The sequence below is a fragment of the Hippocampus comes genome, unplaced genomic scaffold (assembly GCF_001891065.2).
Source record: "Hippocampus comes isolate QL1 unplaced genomic scaffold, H_comes_QL1_v1.1 scaffold122, whole genome shotgun sequence".
Classification (NCBI taxonomy): domain Eukaryota; kingdom Metazoa; phylum Chordata; class Actinopteri; order Syngnathiformes; family Syngnathidae; genus Hippocampus; species Hippocampus comes.
The window spans coordinates 925,276-941,872 of NW_017842059.1; the positions used below are offsets into that span (position 1 = coordinate 925,276).

General features: G+C 43.6%; 2 protein-coding genes and 1 long non-coding RNA gene across 4 annotated transcripts in view; 1 reads left to right on the top strand and 2 right to left on the bottom strand.

Moving 5' to 3' along the window:
- Positions 1–1,828: 1,828 nt before the first annotated feature.
- On the bottom strand, positions 1,829–6,845 carry LOC109510892 (THAP domain-containing protein 5-like). 2 transcript variants are annotated; one of them, XM_019861567.1, is made up of 5 exons: positions 6,640–6,845; positions 5,011–5,131; positions 3,486–4,030; positions 2,858–3,044; positions 1,829–2,179 (listed from the first exon to the last, which is right to left on the bottom strand). In XM_019861567.1, exons 1-5 carry the CDS (start codon positions 6,711–6,713, stop codon positions 2,063–2,065), a joined length of 1,044 nt encoding a protein of 347 aa, XP_019717126.1. In that variant the 5' UTR covers positions 6,714–6,845; the 3' UTR covers positions 1,829–2,062. The 2 variants fall into 2 exon arrangements, with proteins under 2 accessions (XP_019717126.1, XP_019717124.1); XM_019861565.1 differs by having other exon boundaries at positions 4,948–5,131; positions 6,640–6,844.
- Positions 6,846–7,597: 752 nt separating this feature from the next.
- Positions 7,598–14,420, bottom strand: ppp5c (protein phosphatase 5, catalytic subunit). The gene is made up of 13 exons (XM_019861564.1): positions 14,303–14,420; positions 13,218–13,459; positions 12,312–12,459; positions 11,651–11,772; positions 11,513–11,578; positions 10,769–10,867; positions 10,408–10,513; positions 10,182–10,324; positions 9,798–9,885; positions 9,664–9,704; positions 9,386–9,564; positions 9,225–9,306; positions 7,598–8,543 (listed from the first exon to the last, which is right to left on the bottom strand). Exons 1-13 carry the CDS (start codon positions 14,397–14,399, stop codon positions 8,481–8,483), a joined length of 1,476 nt encoding a protein of 491 aa, XP_019717123.1. The 5' UTR covers positions 14,400–14,420; the 3' UTR covers positions 7,598–8,480.
- Positions 14,421–14,661: 241 nt separating this feature from the next.
- The window catches only part of LOC109510893 (uncharacterized), a 7,502-nt gene continuing 5,566 nt past the window's right edge, over positions 14,662–16,597 (top strand). Inside the window, exons 1-2 of the long non-coding RNA XR_002167208.1 lie at positions 14,662–14,985; positions 15,512–15,620. This is a non-coding gene — a long non-coding RNA (uncharacterized LOC109510893). The remainder of the gene's footprint in view (positions 14,986–15,511; positions 15,621–16,597) is intronic.

Sequence of the window (16,597 nt, forward strand, 5' to 3'; positions counted from 1 at the left end):
CAAAGAAAGGAGGACAGAACGCAGTGTATTGACTTTGTTGGGGTCAGAGTGTACCGACGTGTGTGTGTGTGCTTGACGTGTGTGTTTTCATACTTTTCAAGACATTTTCAAATCAACCCAGAAGATTTGTGGTGTTGGGTGGGGGGTGGTGGTGGTGGGGGGGGGGGGGTGTCTGGGTGTGTTCTTTTGGAACGTCGTCAGGCCCATTAGCTCAGCGCTGTGAAGGCAAATGTGAGTTAATGCCTGCTGATAAAGTTTAAGGCCAGATAAAAAGAGGCATAAGAATCCCTCCCTTAAATTCCAGCAGCAAGCACAGACAGCAGCCCAGCGCCGGGGATGCTCAGGTCGGGACGGAAGCTGTATGGCAGACCAGGTTCTTGGTTTTAAAAACAAACAACCCCCCCCCCCGGCCCCCCAACAAAAAAACAGAACTTCTTTGACCTTGCAGAGTAGCTGTTAGTGGATATGAGCCAATGTGTTCCCAATTCCTAGAATGAGGCAAAACAGAGTGAAGCTCTTTACTGCCCACTAGTGGTCACACAGATATCAGACGTTAACCAAATCCAGTGGAGAACATTTAAAAAATGTTGGTTTAACGCATTATACAAAGTATGTTGTGACTGGTTGTCCCCGAATGTATCAATTGTTATGCAGCTGCTGTGGGGCTTCATAGTGTTATTTTTATTGTGTCATATAAGGCTGATATCTTCCAGTATATAAGCTTGATTACTCAGTGGCATGTTGTCAATACGTCGAGCTTTCTACCAGAGTGTCAGCTTTCTTACGTGTCTTCTGCACCCGGCCCTGCTCTCTGTAGTTACTTTGTATTTTCGTTGGTAAAGCCTTTTACTTTTCAACTTCCATGTCATGTCTGCTTCTGGGGGTCCTAATTCAGCTCCTAACGTACTGACCAGTCTTGGACACAGCAGACTCAGGCACGATCCATCGAGCCGCAGAATCCACCACCTGCTCCTAACTATCCCTCCACTGCCCATCAGGGAGTGTTCGTCTCACAGGGCTGTTGTTTGGCCCGTGTTGCTCATTCTCGATGGGTCGCCCGGGCCGTCACCAGCCCTGGTTCTACCATCCTCAGCCTGCTGACCGCCCCCACACCTATAGTGTCAGCTCTGCCTTTTTCTACATGTCTCTCTCACCTGTACAATCTACTTGTCCTAGTTTTTCACACTCACCTCCACGTTCCATTTTTAGTCTCTGATTTTTCTGATTGTGAAGATAGCCCCGATTTGGTTAGCCTCCTTTCTGATTCCGATTTTGACACAGGCTTTGGGTTTCCTGGTTATTTCTCCAGTCGTTAATTGAACCCTTGTCAGTTTTTGTCTTGATTTTCTGTTGATGATCACTCAGTGACCACCGCAGAACCCTCCCCTTCAGCGACTTGAGTGCCCGATTAGCCATTTATCCGGGACCTCCGCAGGGTGGCCAACGGCGCCCAGGTGAAGGTTCTGGTTCCACACGTAATCCCGCCTTTTATAAATCGTGTCATTCCGAACCTGCCCCCAAGCTCCGCCTTTGTCATCACCTCGTTCATTGTCTACTTCTTTACCTCCTCCCAGTCATCATGTTGCTGCTAGTTCACCTTCCCCAGTACCTGTCCACCCCAACCTCTCTGGCGGCGGACTGATAAGGCAAGGCTCTGTGCCGGCAGTGCAAGGCCCCAACCCTGCTCCGATGGCGCAAGCACCGCGGCCGCCCTCTGAACCTGTTCTGCAACGAAGAAATTGTACTGCAACCAATAGATTTTGTATATGGAACTAAAAGAGCAGAAATTTCACAAAAAGTTGCAAACAAGATCAACGCAACCAGCACATGTGAATGAAAGTTTTAATTCCATTTATGTTATGACAAAGACACTTAAATAGGTGAGAGAAAAAGTGGTTGTGGGAAATTAAAAAGGGCGAAACCGAAAAAAATTGAAAAAAAAAAACTAACTTAAAAAAAAGAGCCATTGTGAACAGTCCCCCAAAATCAGAGTAACCCACAATTTAATTAGTGAGTAAAAGAGCAAAACAAACAAACAAAAAGTGGCACTCAGATGTGACCTTCAAAGTTTCTCTTCGCCGTCGCTGAGAGTATAGTAATAGGCTGCTTCGTCCTCCTCATAGATGATGGCCACAGTTTCGCCAGTGTCGCACACGCTGGCACTACTCTGGATGTATGCCTGAAGGGAGTCAGCATATAGAAGAAATGATACACAGCTGCACAGCACGCTCGAGAAAGCGAGAGTGTGAGAGTGACGGCAAGAGAGAGGGTGTTTGTGTGAGATGTGTGTCTGTGAGCGACCGAGTGTGTGCGAGTGACAGAGATGTGAAAGAGTATTCATGTCATAAAAGGAGTATAAGCGTGAGAAAGTGTGAGTGTGTGTTGTGTATGTGTGTGGCGAAAGTCTGAGAGTGATTGTGTTCGAGATGGTGCGTGTAAGTGAATAAATGTGTGTGTGTGTGTGTGAGTGAAATGTAAGATGTGAAAAAGTGTGTGAGAGTGAACGTGTATGACAGTGAGTTTAAAACTGAATGGATGGGATAATGATGGAAACGAGAGTGCCTGTGAAAATGAACGTGTAATTGTGAGTTTAGGAATGAAGTTGTGAGATAGCGTGACTAAAATTAATTGTTTAAGATAGTGTGCATGAGATAGAGTGGTGCAAGGGTGAATATATGAGAGAATGGCAGTGAGAAAGTGTGTGATGTGTGAGAGGTGACATTGTCAGCGAGTGATTGTTTGTGATAGCCAGTCTATGTGAGAGTGTGAGAGATAGTAGGGTGAGAGTAAATGTGTGTGAAATAGTATGTGAAGTGTGAGAGAGAAATGAGAGTGACTGTGTGAGAGAGCATCCTACCCTCTCTAGGAGCTGCAGTCGCTCTTCAGTCATGAGGTTTTTCTGCACTAGCTGACTGACGGCGTTCTCCAGGCCCAGCAGCTTGTCCAGGTGGCGCCGGTGCCTCTGCTGCAGGACCTTCACCTTCTTCTGCAGCTCGGCCACGAGCGCCTCCAGCTGCTCCTTACTCAGACGGTGCTTGTGGTAGCTGTCCCGCAAATCACATGTAAACGCGCAGAAATCACCGTGAGCAGGACGCACGCTCAAGTTAATTCATGTCTCTAGTAGTCACTTCCTAAAACTGGTCTAGGTCAAAACTAAAAACATAAAAAAACAAGAATGACAGAAATATTTTCTAGATCTTTTTTTTTGCACTCAAGATGCTCCAGGTTTTCTGTTCCATGCTATGCGTTATTTTTTGAGGGGGGGCATTGTTCTATGCTACTAGCTCGTTACTACGAACAGCTACAATTTAGCATCGGCACACACACACACACACACACACACACACATCTCTCTCTCTCTCTCTCTCTCTCAAGAGAGAGAGAGAGAGATAGAGATACAGACATAGATAGGGGAAATCCTGGCCTGCACTGGCTGAAGAAAAAACAAAAACACGCACGCACGTACGTACGTACACACATCTCACCAGTGCTCCTCCAGTTGGTGGTCCTGGCTCTCGACGTCATAGTCATCATCATCCTGCTGGTCGTAGCCTCCGTCCACCTCAAGCAGGAGTGGCATCGATGGCTGCGGCGGTGGTGCGTGTTTGGACACAATAGGCAATGTGGACGCGATGGGTTCGGGGCTCAGAGCGGATGATAGCACCGTGTCCGAGGAGACCACCAGGTGGCCAGGGAGATCATTCGGTATGGACTCTAAGTAGGCTATGACCTGAGTTTGGCACGACTCCTCCGCGGGCATCTCTTGGAGCCCAAGCCTATGGGCGGGGGTGAGAAAGGTGCCCACCAGCTCCTCTTGGCAATCGCCGGGCAGCAGAAGCAGCTCGCCGTCATGGTGCCCATCCACTGGCTGCAGTAAGGGAGGTATGGCAGGTAGCGTAGGTAGGTAAGGGAGGTCAGCAGCCGCTTTTGACCCGCCCACCGCAGCCCACAGGCTGGGGTCCTCAACCAAGACGGCTTCCCTGCGAAGCACTTTGGCTTTCTTCTCCTTTTCAGCCATCACTTTGCGTTTCTAGAAAGATGCATTTGCATTGATATTGCTTGTATATTGGAACCAGTGGATGAGAAAAGTAACAACAAAAGGTTATGGATGGAACAGGTAGATCAAGTGGAGCTACATAACTAGTAGATGTAACACAGTTAGTACACAATAGATAAGATAAGAACAGCTTTATTTGTCTCAGAATGGAGAAATAGGTTAAATAGAGTAACAATTTAATCCATTTTTTTAATACATTGAATTAAATGAGTGTCTGGGAAATATAAAACAAGTGTCATATGTAAGTAATAGACTTGAAAGTAACAATGGTAATCAGAAGATTATACATTTAACATTGGTGATATTGGGAACGAATTGATTAGAAAAATTAAGGACATGATCAGTCGATTAGTAATGTATCAAAAGGCAGTACAGTATATGGTATGACTGGATTAGAAATTTATTGTTGAGGTATATGGAGTCAGGAGATTAGAAATCGAACTGGAGGTATCGGTAACTAGATCACCAAACGTAACAAATGGTTACGTATCCAGGGAAATGGTGGATTTGAAATGTAAGAAAAATATACAGAATTGGTAAAATTACAAAAATAATTTGTAACCGGAACAAATAGAATAGAAAGGTAATACAGGCAATATATGGAGCACTTTTTGAAAAGTAAACGCAGAATCAATTGATTAGAAATGCAACACAAATTGTATCTGAAACCAGTAGATTTGAAATGTGACAAAATAATACACATAAAACCGAGATTAGAAATTTAAGGAGAGGTTGTGTATGGACCTAAAGGAATTAAAAATGTAGCAGGTTGGATCTTGTTTAAGGCATTTGCAGATTAAAATGACTCCAAATTGTATGTGGAAGTAGCAGATTAGCAAACAGTTAAACTGGTGTTGTTGTGTCTGGTCGTGTTTTAATTCCTGTTTTACCTCGACCCTCCGGAAAACTGTAGGCACAGCATCGCTCTCCAGGTAGCGAATCCCCCAGCGTACCTTGAAGCATGATGACACAAAGTGCTCGTGGCAGATGTACTGGTGCCGAGAGGGGATCCAGTTGTCCCGGCCGATGTTCCTCAGCCACAGCTGCAGCCGCTCAGGATCCTGCAGCGGGAACCTGCATGTCCAAGTACAAGATGCACTCTTAACAGATGTAGAAGGGGTCGATTAGTATTTTAAATGGACATTGGATTGGAGTTAGTGGACGAGAAATGTAACACGCATTCAATATAGACAGAGTAGATTACAAATGTAACAAGCATTATATGGAATCAGCAGACTGGAATCGTAACAAAATGATGGATTTAGAAGATGTAGATTAGAAATGAAACAAAAGATTGTATATGGAGCCAGAAATTCGAAATGACACAAGAGGTATATGAAACGAGTAAATGTAAAACGTAATTTGAGGTGTGGCATGGAACTGGTCGGTTAGAAATGTAACACAGGGAGCATAACAAGACAGTAAATTTGAGTGCCAACTCTTTGGAGTCAGTAGATTAGAAATGTAAAAATAGGTCATAAATGGAACCGTAGATTAGAAATGTCACAAAGGGTTGTATGTGGACCTACGAGATTACATAAAAACAAGAGGTACATGAAACTAGTGGATGAGAAAAATAAATGGAGGTTATGCATAGAACGGGTAGATTAGAAATGTAACACAGTTTGTCAATGAAACTAATAGTTTAGAAACGTAACATGAGTTGTAAATGGAACAAGTACCTTTGAAAGGTAACCATAGAATGAGTAGATTGCAAAGGTACCAAAAATTTGTATATGGAAATGGTGGATTTGAAATGTAACTGGAGTTATACAAAAATACTAAATCAGAAATGTATCCCTGATAGTATATGGGACAAGTAAATTAGAAATCGAACACAGGTAATATCCAGAACCAATAAAATTAAATTAGAAATGTAACAAAATGGAATCTCGAACCAATAGACTGGAAATGATGCAACGAGAGAAATATGGAACTAGAATATTAAAAATGTTACAATTGGTTGTACGTGTAACTAGTAGATTATAAATGGAATTAGAAATTGGAGGTAGTGTATGGAATTTATATGATATAAATGAAAAGGAATTTATACACTGTAAATGTAACTATGGAAACAGTAGATTATAAATGCAACATTTGGGTTGTATATGGAAATGGTAAATTAGAAATGTAACCAGAAGTACAGGAAAACAATAGATTAGAAATTTAAATATTAGCTCGATATGGAACATCTAAGAAATGCAACATGGAACTGGTAGATTACAAGAATAACTGGAGGTTGCATATGTAACTGGAAATTGTATTGGAAAAGAGTAGACTAGAAATGCAGCAATAAATAAATGATTTAAAAAAAATCGGTGGCCACTTAACACAACACGTCACGTCATGTAACTCAAGAATGAACAAAAGCGAAAACCCGGTCTCAAAGGTCAAAAACCAGGACGCGGTACAAGTCCTAATTGGGCTTTATAAATAAAACCCGTCTATTTTTTACTTTAGCAATAAACGTGTGAAAGAAACATTAAATTGGCGTTAAAAAAAAACGACAAGTAAAAAAAAGACGCGCGGTCACCCAGACGACCGTAAACGGCTTTACATCAAACGACGTTAAACTTTCTTACTTGTAGAAGCTTTTTCGGTCGCTGCCGCTCGCCGAGTCATTCTTACAGTTTGGCACCGAACAATATTTGGGCATGTTCAGTCTACTCAACGTCGTTCACGTCGGGTCAGCTTTATCTGCGCGTGCAGGCGCATTGACAACAAGGTGAAACTCATGCAGTATTGACAACGCGGTGCGTGTCGTTGACGCCAAATTGATGCGACCAGATCAGCTGCTTGCGAACGTCATATTCAGGCGACTGACACAGCGGGGTTGTCCGGTACAGTGCTGTACTATTTTTTCGGTCACTTTTACCCTCCCACATTTTGTTCTCTTTAAATGTCATGTCTGAAGTTTTTTTTTCTGTCTGAATAATGATGATAGTCTTACAAGTTTTTTTTAAGTGAATGTGAGAGACGACTGTCACTAGCACTGCTGCTGTTGTGCTACATTGATACTTTAGCCACGGCACAACAGGAAAAACGTTAAATTCTGTATCTTTTTCTTCCTGCTTAGATTAGATGTAATATTGTCCCCCCCCCCCCACACACACACAACTGCTGGTCCTTTGTTTATTTATCTTCTTTTCACTTTCTTGGTTGCTTTTTTTTGGAGGGGTGGGGGTGGATTTGTGAATACTGCTGCTGTGGAATATCTAAATCCATCTACCACTGACCCAGTTCTTCGTTACTAAGTAACTTTATTTGACGATTTACTTTTACTCCCTACACTTGAAAACAGATGAGCACTTCTTACTTAATTGACATAGGCTTGTAACTTTTTTCAGTCTCCGTGGATGACTATGTACATGAAAAATGGCATAAACTGGCCTTTTATTTGCAAACAGTACAAGCCAGGGTACATTCGGGTGGTATGATGTCTGTGACTACTTCTGACGTGAGCTGAAAATGATCCAGTGGGGAAGGCAATAAGTACAAATTTTCTATTGCCCCCTCCACAAATAAGGATGGACTCATTTATAAAATCTCTGGTCTGATTTTTATTTTTTTTTCTCCAAACATTACATGGAATCTCAATAAATGATACAGTATATATACATACACATCAGTGTATTTCTTTACCTAAAAAGTAGAGGGTCATTAGACAATGCAGCTGTGCGTTTTCAAGACAGGGTTACATTTTGGACGTTTTTACTTTTTTGTGTGTTACTAGGGTAATCCACAATCCGGGTGACAGGTTGGGTGTTTGGGTTCAGAGAGTGGGGGCAGTGTGCGAGCTGCCGGGGTGAAAAGATCAAGGGGTTGGGGGGAGCAGCAGTATCTTCCTCCGGAAGAAGAAGCAGTGCAAATAAAACATTGACCACGTCCGTTCCAGCTAACACGTCAAAAATGGCAAACAGCACCTCGGTGTGAACCCAGAGTCAGTCTCTCTTTTCGAGCTGGGATCTTAACATGTATGGAGATCTCGTATACCTGAAAAGTAATACAACGTGAAAAAAGATAACGTACTGTTAAACACTGACGGAAATGCCGCTCTTGACCCATCTTGGAGAGCACGCGCTTAACTCTTTGAGAGTCGCTCCTGGGTGATCCCTTGACTATCATTCCACTACAGATCTTTGGTAAGAACCAGATAGGTGATCCATTTAAAATAGTTGAAACAAAAACTTCGGAGACACATCCGGTATTGAGCGTTGTATTCATGTATGAGGCGAGCGAACGGTGGAAATGTTTTCCAGTTTGGAAGTGGTAACCTTGTGGACCAGGCGAGGGGGTCTAAGGGATCTCCCTCAAAAAGCTAGGAGGAGCGAGATCCCTGAGGCCTAAGTGGGAGTCGGGGAGCGCTGAAGGGCGTGAAGTGGGACGCGTCCGGTGGCCTTGGCGGACCGACTTTGTCTTGGGTCTACATCATCCCCAGCTGCATTAGCGTGTTGGCATACGCCATGGGCTTGACATTCGGATGAGGCTGGAAGGCAAAGTGAGGAAGAGGCCATCCATAAGAAATCAACACCATGGTGAGAAATAAGCAGTTTTGCATCGCAGTTTATGTGTCAGTATTCACATTTTGTGCCTCATCAAAACATAGTGAAGAGCAAATCGGAGAATCACAGATCTTTACGTTTTTCCGAACCACAGAGACTGTCCCATGAGGCTTCGCTGGGCTGGAAGGACGCATGTTAACATTAGTGGAAGAAGGGGCTTACATCACCTATGTGTGGGACCTATGCGGTCATATCAAACTCTGTGCTACTTACGCCACAACCAGCTAGCTAGCAACAAGATCCGTCTGGTTACGTTTGTGGCTTAAAACATTCCCGACTTGCTCCTGAGTCAGTAATCATCGCCGCCATGGTGGCAGATGACCTACACTCCAAAAACAGGTCCTCGAGGATTAGCATGTTTTAGATGTTTCCCTCCTCCAACACACTCGATTCATTTGATCAGGATTGTTATCAGGCTTCGGCGGAGCTTGGTGATGAGCTGATCATTTGAGTCAGGTGTGATGGAGCAGGGAAACGTAAAATATGCAGCATATTGGCCTGGGCACCAAAGTGCTTGCGGGACTGCCGGTTAGGAACAAGCACCATTTTTCAACACAAATAAAGCCGTTTTCACCCCACGGAGTGTAAATCTACACGATACTGACCACAGCAGTGAACTGGTGGAACTCTGGCTTAAGGTCGGATCCCCTGAGGCGGATAAAAGCTCCTTTGTTTCCCATCTGGTCACTGTGGGAAGGCAGAAGACCACAGACCAATGTTCAGGGCCCGGCACTTGGTCACAAAAAACGGGACGAGGGATGCTCACCAGTAGTTGGGTGCCGAGAAGACGGTGATGCACTTCCCTGAGTGAGTGACCTCGTAGCCCTCCGCCTTGACTTCGTGACTCCGGATAATGAAATCCAGCTTGTTCTGATCCAGGAAGCGATCCGTCACATCGGGCCCGAACTGGCAGCTCACGCCTCGCTTGCTGATCGACCGGCCGTTCTGCATTAAACACACATGTTCATTTCTTCATTGAGTCATCCGGGGAGGAGGGGCGGGGCACGTTATGAGAAGCACATGGGGTTCGAGGGTTGTGCTAACCTGAGGCTGGGGGTCCGACCAGAGCAGGTCACACATTGGACCTGGGAGACACATGAGGAAGATGTGTGTTGATGAGCAGCGCGCTCTCTCTCTGTCTCTCTCTCTCTCTCTCTCTCACACACACACTCACAGACCCGAGTCTGGTGGCTGTCTGTTCCGCTCGATCTTTCTGAGATCCTCCAACGTCACGCCATCTTCACTGAATAGCCCGCCATGCATCACCTGGGGCACAACAAAATGAGATCCGGGCTGTTCGTTGCTTAGAAGAGATCAAACACTTTATTGACAAAACACCAGATTTTAGCATCAGGTGATATGCACGCCGCCCCTTTAAGAGTAAACAAGAAAGAGAGAATAGGTGAATGAAGAAGGAGTCTGTGTACTCATTCCATTCCTGTACTGCAGATAAAACAGGCAATTATGCAAAAAGAGTGAAGATTCAGACTGCCACGTTTGCTTCTTGTGTTTAAAAAAAAATGCAAATATGCCAACTGTTGCTACATTGTGGCTCTGCCTACCAGTATTTTGCTGTTGATGCACTGCGCGAGCGGCAGCCACTGAAAGACCTCGCTGAAGAGCTGGAACATCTGCGCCGTGTACTTGGCCTTCACCTCCCCCTCAAAGCCGTACATCTGGTTCATGTTGTCCGTCTCGTGGTTACCTGCGGGTCGGCCATCTTTAAGGTTATCGCTAAGCCCGGCAGAAAGCGAAATTGGGCTGATGACGCCCATGTTTAACGCTTACCTCGAAGCAGGTAAAAGTTGTCGGGGAGGAGCAGCTTGAAGCCAAACAGGGTGAGGATGACCTCTACAGAAAATGAGCCGCGGTCTACAAAGTCACCATTGAACAGCTGAGGTCATCCAGGTTAAGACCATTTTTTGCAAATCGAAATACAATACAGTGGTGCCTTGAGATATGAATTCATTCCCGTACCATGCTCGTAATTCAAAAAGTTGTATGCCAAATCATAATTCCCCATTGAAACGAACAAAAATGCATACGAACGTGCTTAAGATCAGCACATTTTCACCTTGGCCTCACCTTGAGCCAGTATGTAATACAACCCGACTGAAGGATTAGCGGCATTCAGAGACAAAAAGGATACGTAGGGATTGCTCTCCGACGGCAGGCCGTTCAACTCGAAAATGTTGAGGAGATCGTAGTACTGTCCATGCGTGTCGCCACAAATGGTCATTTTTTCCGCCTGTTTGGGAAAATCAACACATCACATTGATTGAGGGTAGAAACACAAGAAGAATCAATGACGGATTTTGTTGCCATGTTAGATGTAAGGAGATGATTTTGTGTAGTCGGTTTGTCTGTCCGTGGCTGTATTTCAACATCAATTGCAGATTTTTAGATGGACAAATTCGACAAGTTCATTTAGCCATGTAGACTCCGATATAAAGAGATGTGGGGTACACAAAAGACACGACAAATGAAAGATAGTGAGCTAAGACCATTTTCGTTTGCCATGAGGCATGGTAGGAGGTTCCTCAGTACTTTAATGTTCTCGCTGAATTCATTTACTCTTATTCATGTAATTGCGTGGAGGACTACTTTTCACTTTTACTTGAATCATATTTTCCTCAAGTAACAGGACTCCGACTTGAGTACAATTTTTTGGCTACTCGTCCCAACTCATCATGATCATGGGTCACAAACACGAATTCACATTCACACCTACGGACATCTTCCGAGCTTTCAATGACCTTAAAATGCACATTTTTGTAATGGGGAATTATGACGCCGTCAGAGAAACGTACCAGTGGCACACTAACATTTTGCAAACTTAAAAAACAAACAAACAAACACGCACAAAAAAAAAGGACCAAAAACACATCCTCACCTCTTGTAGTGTTACTTCAACGAGACTAGGTAGTTTGGATAAAAGGTCTTTCACTTGCACTAAAATCTGCAAAAGAGAATAGTTTACTCCACATCTGCTTGTCTGTCTCAGCGCTTTTCAATGCGAGCGACGCCATACCTGATAGGCGCACTTTCTGTGCAGTTTCTTCTGCTCTTTGAACCAGTCCATCATTTCCTTCATGAACTTCAGGGTGACCTTGCCCTCTTCCAGTTTGGGCCCCGTGTAATCGTCCTCGATGGCTGCGACACGAGAGCGGCATCATTTTAGAGCGAGGATGACGCAAACCTGCAAATTCACATTCTATGCCTGGATATCAATGCTGACAAGGAATATATTTCATTGCTCGTGTTGTTTTGAGAGCAAGACATTTGTCTTTGTGACAAGTTGTGTGCATCATAGTTCTAGGCATCATGACAATTTCAGAGTAACTCCACAATACCAAAGCCAAACGTGGTGTCTTCATTGGCAATAATAAAGTGCAGTTGAATGTCGTCATCTTTGTCGTCTGCTGCTGTGTTTTGCTGATTTGAAAAGAGCTAAGATCGGCCAATAAATCAGCTGGGCCCTTATTATATGCACATTTACGTCTTAATACAAGAAGTTGATGACTTGATTACTAATGGCTTTTTTTGTTGTTGTTTTTGGGAGCATGTATACAGGGAAGAGGGGGTGGACCAATACTGGTGTTTTGCTGAAGGGGGCGCTTGATATTAAATGAAATAATATAGAGAACGGCTGGCAGCAATTGTAATGTTCACACTTATTTTCCCACACTTACTCATGCTTTCAATGTCCAGAGAGTCAACGACTGACTTTTTGATCTCGTCGCTGGCGATGGCTCTCTCGAAGGCCTTCTGCTTGACGATCTTGTTACATTCCTGGTACTTCATCTTCGCGTCCTTGTCGTTCGGTCGAACGCGCACTACCTGTCGTCATATAACACACATTTTAGCTCTTGTGTGACTTTATTCCAGCCTTCCCCAAAAATAGGAACAAACCCGATGTGAAAAATGTGAGTAATTGACACCCGCCAAAATTCACTAACAAAATTTTATTTTTACTATAAAATGTAATTGCTTTATTTTGGTCAGACTTGATTAGACAAGGGCGGCCTGGTGGTCGAATGGTTAGCGCATCGACCTCACAGTGCAGTGGTACCGGGTTCGATTCCAGCTCCGGCCTTCCTGTGTGGAGTTTGCATAATTCTCCCCGTGCCTGCGTGGGTTTTCTCCGGGTACTCCGGTTTCCTCCCACATTCCAAAAACATGCATGGCAGGCTGAGTGGACACTCTAATTGACCCTAGGTGTGAGTGAGAGTGCGGATGGTTGTTCGTCTCTGTGTGCCCTGCAATTGGCTGGCAACCGGTTCAGGGTGTCCCCTACCTACTGCCCAAAGACAGCAGGGATAGGCTCCAGCACCCCCCGCGACCCTTGTGAGGATAAAGCGGATCGGAAAATGTATAAATGAATGATAAGACAAGGTTATTTATTGAAAGCAATAGCAGAGGCCCTCAAGTGGATTACTACTCTTCGTTACTCTTAATATGCCAACCCAAGACATGATATCGACACTCGCACGCTCGACACTTTAGAATCACCACAGGATTAGCGGATTATTCCTCTTTCAAAATGGGGATTAGCACTCGCGAGGTCTTTCAGGTTCCTCTTCTTCAGACCGCCTTACCGTCTCATAGTCCTTGAGTGCAGCCTTGAACTTGCCCAGTGCCATGTTGGAGGTGGCCCGTCGGTAATAGCCTTTGATGTAGTTCTTGTCAATATCCAGCGCCTTGGTCGCATCTGCCAAAGCGTAGCCATAGCACTCGGTGCGCAGGTACGCCAGGCTACGGTTGCTGTAGTAGATTGCATTGGATGGATTGAGCTCCAAGGCCTCCGAGTAGTACTTGATTGCATTTTCATAGTCTTTATCTGCAAAACACACAGACATAGTATAATAATGTGTGCAATTGCGCTGCAATTCTCGAAACAACATATATTTAGTGGGTCTGAAAATTATTTCGTTCTCAATAATAATGTATCTATCTTCGCCTATCTATGCCAGCGATGTAAAGTGACAGCCAGAACAATTAAATGCCCTTCTACTAGAAGGCAGAAGGGACAATTAACCAGAGTATATTATTTTATTCACTTGTTAAACGTTTATCTTAATATAACATTGTTACCCTTGCTTAAAAATACAACTTTATTCTAATATGTCGCCTCTTTTTGGTAACCCACTACGAAAATAAAAAATCCAACTCCTATTGTATTTAGGGAGCTTGGCAGTTATGTTTGGTCTTCAGTAAAGAATGCATTAAAGTGTGTCCAGCTCATTATAGATTTCATAAGCGAGGAGCGGCTGCCGTTGAACGCCGCCGATCACATGATGGTTTCACTGATTAACGGAATATTCTAGCAACTTCTTCGTACGCCAAGTCGCGTCAATCGTGTTAAAAATCTTGCCAAATAATCGGCGATGTAGCTGAACTACCGACTCGGATCCAAAGTGACTGTGAAGTGAACTTGACTTGTACAGTACAATGACTCACGCGGTTTAAGATTGCGTTAGCCGGAGCTAGCCAAGAAGGCTAATTGCTTTTAAGAGTCCAATGAATGGGCTTCACGCGTTAGCATGCCTCGCTATCCTGGCTTCACTTTGACGTGGGGCTGTGATCGGAGCCGTTTAAATGGCAACATTTCACTCCCCGACGGGGACAGCGAAGACGATCTTGTCTGCGTTCGGTCGCCAACTTGACAGGGCTGCCAGCTCACCTTTAAAGTATTTATTGGCCTTCTCCTTGAGTAGCTCGGCATCGTTTACTCCCTCCGCCATCTTCTCCACGCTGCCGTATTGCGACGCGTGCGCCATTGACGGACTGTCGCAAAGATCGCGAAGTGGCGACAATGATTGTTTTCCTGCTCGAGCTGAACTAACTTTTGTTGTGGTGTGTTTATTTCGATGAAATAAGTCAAAATATATGATAAAATATAATTTCTTAGCAAAAATTGTAAGTAAAATCAATTACTGTGTTTGTTAACATTTATTAGAACAAATAAGAGCAAAATACAACACATAAAAGGACACAGGTAAAGTTTTTATTATTGCCATTTTAAAAAAATAAATGTGTATGTTAAAATATTTATGAGATGAATTGGAATTAAAAGCGTAAGTTTTCATTGTATTTCTCGTTGTAAAGCAGCACTGAGCACTACTGACATGGAAACTTGCTTCAGCCCATTGTAATAGTAAATGAACATAGAGTGAATGTGTTAGTCAAACGTTACTTAGAACAAAAAAAAAGCACAAAAGTACGATACGAAAAAGGAGGAAACTGGTATTGTTTGTTGTCTTTATCGTCCTTGTTTGGCGATACAGTAATTTAGTTGTGCATTTCGCTACCAACCAGTAGGGAACGCTAAAGACATTCACCAGAAACCCCAGATCGTGTCAAAAGGTAACAAAAAGCAGTATTTCCCAACCTTAATTGAGCCAAATTATTTTACATTAGAAATGTCTCACGCCACCAAACAAAAATATCTATCTATCTATCTATCTGTCTATCTATCTATCTATCTATCTATCTATCTATCTATCTATCTATCTATCTATCTATCTATCTATCTATCTATCTATCTATCTATCTATCTATCTATCTATCTATCTATCTATCTATCTATGTCCGTCTGGCTGTCTGTCTGTCTGTCTGTCTGTCCGTCCGTCCGTCCGTCCGTCCGTCTGTCTGTAGCACTGTACTGAAATAATAAGGATCTCATCTTATTTACTCAGTGTGAAATTGTGGCCTGTTTAGTTATCCAATTGTAGCCTTTGCCATGTTGTTGTAGAAGAGCATTCAATTGTTTTGCCTATCAATATACAGTATGTCCCTGGCATCCATATGTGAACCAAGACAACTAAGCAACAAAACAACAAAAAAAAAAGTGGTTCTTCACACATAACCCTTTGCTTTGGTCGTATTCCAGATGCCTCCAGGCGTGGGGATGTTGCTCAAGAAGTTTCCTGCCATCTGAGCGCAGCAAGTGGCCTCCAGCCTCTACACATGTTGGAGTGCAGGGGACAAACAAAGTGCAGGTGTGCATCCACATGAACACATGCGCACAGACTTTTTACAAAAGGTTTGGGAAATTGTCCTTTCAGATGAAATGTCAGGATGAACCAAAAATGCACTAATTTGGTCCTCTAAACATTTTAAAGCATGCCCAGTTGTTCAATATTTCAGTGCTTTTTTGCACACATTGCTGTTCCCTATAATGTGTAGCCGAGAGAAGGTCAAATTTAGTTCACTTCTAAGGATCATAGTCCACTGTAGGTTCATCCTGAAATTTCACCTGAAAAGCCAGTGTCCCTAATGTCATATACGCATGCCCATAATTGGCATGTGATGCTCTGTTGCCTTAAAATAAGTCACTTGCCAGAAACATAACGCAACTTAAAGCATGCCATAACTACACTGGACAGACTAATGAGAGTGGCGCCCGGGAAGAAAAACGCGACTTTTGATTTAAAAGTTTGTGGCTTTATTCGCTAATGAGGAGACTATGAGGAGTTTCATAAATTACTGTGACATGGAGGAGTATGGCCCAGTCGGCTCTCCTTGCCCTGACTCACAAAGAACATCCTAGAGTCAAGAGTAAGAGCCTCGGCAGTCAGGTGAGTCACTCCTGGTGACCCCCCGGTGAACACTCACTAACCCTACAGTGTGAGTTCACTAACTTTCCCTTAAGCCAGAAGCGTGATGACTCGTGTCTCCCTTCGAGTCATACAAGAGGTAGCAAAAGTGCTCTCACTCTGTGCTTCAGTAGAGGTAAAAAACGTACAGACTCTGAAGTATACTTAACGGTATGTATAAATTCAATTACAGCGAAACTTCAATTTAATGGAGTATATGGGGTCAGCGATCATCCGTTAGAGCTGATTGTTACATCGAAGTATATGTTGTGTGGCCTAAAAGCATCTAATACAGTACAAAATTATTGTTTTATATATTTTTTGTAGCCTAAACGTGTCCATTACAATACAATGTGTGTGTGTGTGTGTGTGTGTGTGTG